Source organism: Channa argus, chromosome 22 (assembly GCF_033026475.1).
Source record: "Channa argus isolate prfri chromosome 22, Channa argus male v1.0, whole genome shotgun sequence".
In the NCBI taxonomy this organism is placed as follows: Eukaryota; Metazoa; Chordata; class Actinopteri; order Anabantiformes; family Channidae; genus Channa; species Channa argus.
Window position 1 is genome coordinate 3,757,315 of NC_090218.1, and position 3,703 is coordinate 3,761,017.

General features: G+C 37.4%; 1 protein-coding gene across 1 annotated transcript; it reads left to right on the forward strand.

Moving 5' to 3' along the window:
• Positions 1-690: 690 nt before the first annotated feature.
• LOC137107668 (spastin-like) lies at positions 691-3,503 on the forward strand. Its single transcript, XM_067491469.1, has 13 exons — positions 691-795; positions 895-1,028; positions 1,105-1,198; positions 1,286-1,360; positions 1,480-1,551; positions 1,636-1,711; positions 1,826-1,917; positions 2,545-2,624; positions 2,704-2,746; positions 2,865-2,944; positions 3,030-3,100; positions 3,188-3,228; positions 3,324-3,503. The coding sequence occupies exons 2-13, from the start codon at positions 907-909 to the stop codon at positions 3,447-3,449; spliced, it is 972 nt and encodes a 323-aa protein (XP_067347570.1). The 5' UTR covers positions 691-795; positions 895-906; the 3' UTR covers positions 3,450-3,503.
• The last annotated feature ends 200 nt before the right edge of the window (positions 3,504-3,703 follow it).

Below are 3,703 nucleotides of genomic sequence, written 5' to 3' on the forward strand. Positions count from 1 at the left end.
ATTTCCTTTAATAAGTGACCAACTGTGACCTGCACCTGAGGACAAGGAGGAGACAGTAACGCTCACTGTTGCAGTGACAGTAATGTCGGCCAAAATAAACGCAATTAAAAGACAGTGGCGAAGTTATTAAAAACTACCATGAGCAGGTGCTTGAGTACATTAGAAGGTGTTACGGGTTGATGAAGACGCTACTGATTTGTTTATTGTGTGCATGACTTAATAGCTCGTGTGTTGTGTTGTGTGACGCATTGTAAAACACACCACCTGCTCCCTGTGACGGCAGGAGAAAAGAAGGAGGCTGCACAGTGGTATAAGAGAGGGATTACGTCACCTGAGAGGGGTATTGCAGTAGAGATTACACGAAAAGGTACTATGGAAATACACAACTAAATTACATGGTGTGGATGTGCTTAATACACCAATGGTTTTCTTGCAGGAGGTCAATATGACAGACAAAAAAGACTTCCTGAAAAAATGGTTAACAATTTCATAACATCAAAACACACATTAGCTGTTTCAGGTAAGTGACATTGTTGGTTGTCTCTCATGTATACAGGCTTTGTTCAGTACATTTATTTTTTTAAAAAGCTCACCATAGGTGTTGAGGTTTTAGTACGGTTGTTTGCAGAGGCAACATGTGCATCTGAAGGAAGAAATTATATCCAGAAGACCTCAAATCATGTTCTACCACAACATAAGCCTGTTCCTAAAAGCCAGCCTGCAGTGCATGGTGGATGTACTAATTTCAGGTCCTCCACTACTGTCAGACCTGCATCTAGATGCACTGATCCAAAGGTGTTTTTTTTTTTTATTAAATTACATTTATTTGTCCCGTTGTTTGCTCTTCCAAGATTCACTGTGTAATGCATTGTGGATATGTTTGTTCCTGCTAAGGTGACACCACGGATGGGAAAAGCCCAAAATGTCAAGCCTGCAGTTGTGACACATCCAGCAAATAGGGATATGAAAATCTTCAAGAATGTGGACAGCAAACTGGCCAACTTGATTCTGAATGAAATTGTTGACAGGTATTTAAACAATGCTGCAACAACACTGCTGTCATTTACATGCAACTAATAATAAAAAACAAAATCATACACACAGTGGGGCATCTGTGTCCTTTGAAGACATTGCGGGACAGCATTTGGCCAAGCAAGCACTCCAAGAGATTGTCATCCTTCCTGCCTTAAGACCAGAGGTAATCATTCATAAACATTTATGCTTTTTTTTGTTATTTCTTTTAATTTGCATGTATTGTAATGCTTTTTTACATTTTGCCATTTAGCTCTTTACTGGCCTGAGAGCTCCAGCATGTGGCTTGCTTTTATTTGGCCCACCTGGAAATGGGAAAACTATGCTGGTAAGTAAAGTGTCCTGTCAAACACAACAAACTCAAACTGTGCATTTTAATGTGCACTAAACCATGGACAGTGTCCCAGCGTTGTTAGTTGATTCACAGTGTTTACTTCCTTTCGCAAGGCCAAAGCAGTTGCAGCAGAGTCAAATGCCACATTCTTTAACATCAGTGCTGCCAGTTTGACCTCTAAATACGTAAGAAAACACTTTGTGTTCTTATTCCTGGGTTAAACATTAACACTACACTAAATCAATAATTTTAACATCTTGTAATTACAGGTGGGTGAAGGTGAGAAGCTTGTAAGAGCACTTTTTACAGTTGCCAGAGAATTACAGCCCTCTGTCATCTTTATAGGTTTGTATTACTTTCACTTACTTTTTATAACTTATTTGCCTTAAACTCCTGTTTTGATCCCCCAGATGTCAACTCCTAAATAAACTAATAAATGTTGTTTTATGTAACACTCAGATGAAGTGGACAGCTTGCTCTGTCACAGGAGGGAGGGAGAACACGAGGCCTCTCGTCGTTTAAAAACAGAATTCCTCATTGAGTTTGATGGGGTAAGAGCCTATGGAATTTAACCATGAAGTGTCTTCAGAGTGTTTAAGTCATTGCTATCACATAGCATTCGCAAAAGAAAAAAAATGGGAGAAGTTGGCTTGTAGTTGTGAATAATGAGAATAATAATAATTTTGAATTAGGGATCTTGTGAAATGTTCTTGATACTGGCTATCAAGTCAAGCTTATTTGACACAGTTAAGGCATTATGGTGGTACTTGGTTTGTCTGTTCTTGATAGGCTCTTTTTATTTAAACGTAGAATTCAGAAGTCTTTAATCTTGTGAACTGACTAAAAAAAACAGTATATATGTTACTGTGTGAATTTCAACTACATATGAGGTTTCATATGACTCTATTTCATGCCCAAATGTTTACATTATTAAATATTAAGTAAGCTAAACTTGCTATTAGCAGCGGTTTTTCGCTATGTACCATTAGATGTCAAGGTAACTGCCTACAAATTACTGCGATACTGAAGACGATTGTTAAAACCTGATGATCTCGTACAAGTTCTGATTCAATGAAATTCCTGTGTCAGTAACTACAGTGAATTCAGTTCCATTGTGGACTGCAGATAAGTCACATTAGATAAGAAAGCACTAGTGTTTACAATGGTTTGTCTTTCAGGTACAGTCAGGAGGTGATGACAGGTTGCTGGTAATGGGAGCAACCAACAGACCTCAGGAACTTGATGAAGCAGTACTAAGGTGCATACATGCATAATATTTACACTTCTTTAAAAACTGTATAGGGTTAACAACACTTTGTCCTATCGTTACCTTACAGGCGCTTTGCAAAGAGGGTTTATGTGAAATTGCCAGATGCAGAGGTATTTAATGTGGAACTTTTGTTGTCTCCTCTGCTTTCATAGGAGACAAGATGAATCCTGCCATATTCTTTTGTCTATAACTTTGCTAATTTATATCATGTAACTCTTGTTCCTCCAGACAAGATTCACACTACTGAAAAATCTTTTGGGAAAGCATGAAAATCCACTAAGCAAAAATGAACTGACCTGTCTTGTAAAGTGAGTTTCATGTTCAGATGCCACACAGCTGCAGTATTTTTATTTAAATTTCTATTAACTCTTGGATATGGATGTATTTTGACAGAGCAACTGGAGGGTATTCAGGAAGTGATCTTACATCTTTGGCGAAAGATGCTGCACTTGGCCCAATTAGAGGTAAGAATCCTTAGCGACATTATTATATTTATCACATAAATTGGATTCCATGACAGGTTTGATCTGAATATTAAATCTCTGCCACAGAGTTGGGGTTAGACCAAATCCGAAGTATGGCTGTTAATGAGGTAGGATGGTAACTAAAATATACACAATACTTTAAAAATCTCCTTTATACCCATGTAACTTTACATATCAGTGTTTACCTTGTGTGCATTCACAGATGCGTAATATCAAGATGAAAGACTTTGAAAATTCCCTGAAGCGCATTAAGCCCAGCGTTAGCCAAGCCACTCTTTATATGTATAGCAAATGGAACAACAATTTTGGTGACACTTTTTTTTTTTAGTTCAAACGTATGTGGGTAATTTTGTTTCTTTATTTTGCAGTGTAACAAAACACATTTGAGGGCATAACTAATACTTTAATAAACTTATTACAAGTACTCTAATAAAACTTATTACAACCAAATTTTAATATCAAAATCAATTTGTTGTTGGTCTTTGTCTTCCAAGTTCTCAGTTTTCAGGTTTCATGTTTGCATTTCAAAAGCTTTGGCTAGAACCTGGCTGCACACAAAGACTGTGGACTTCCATCAAGATG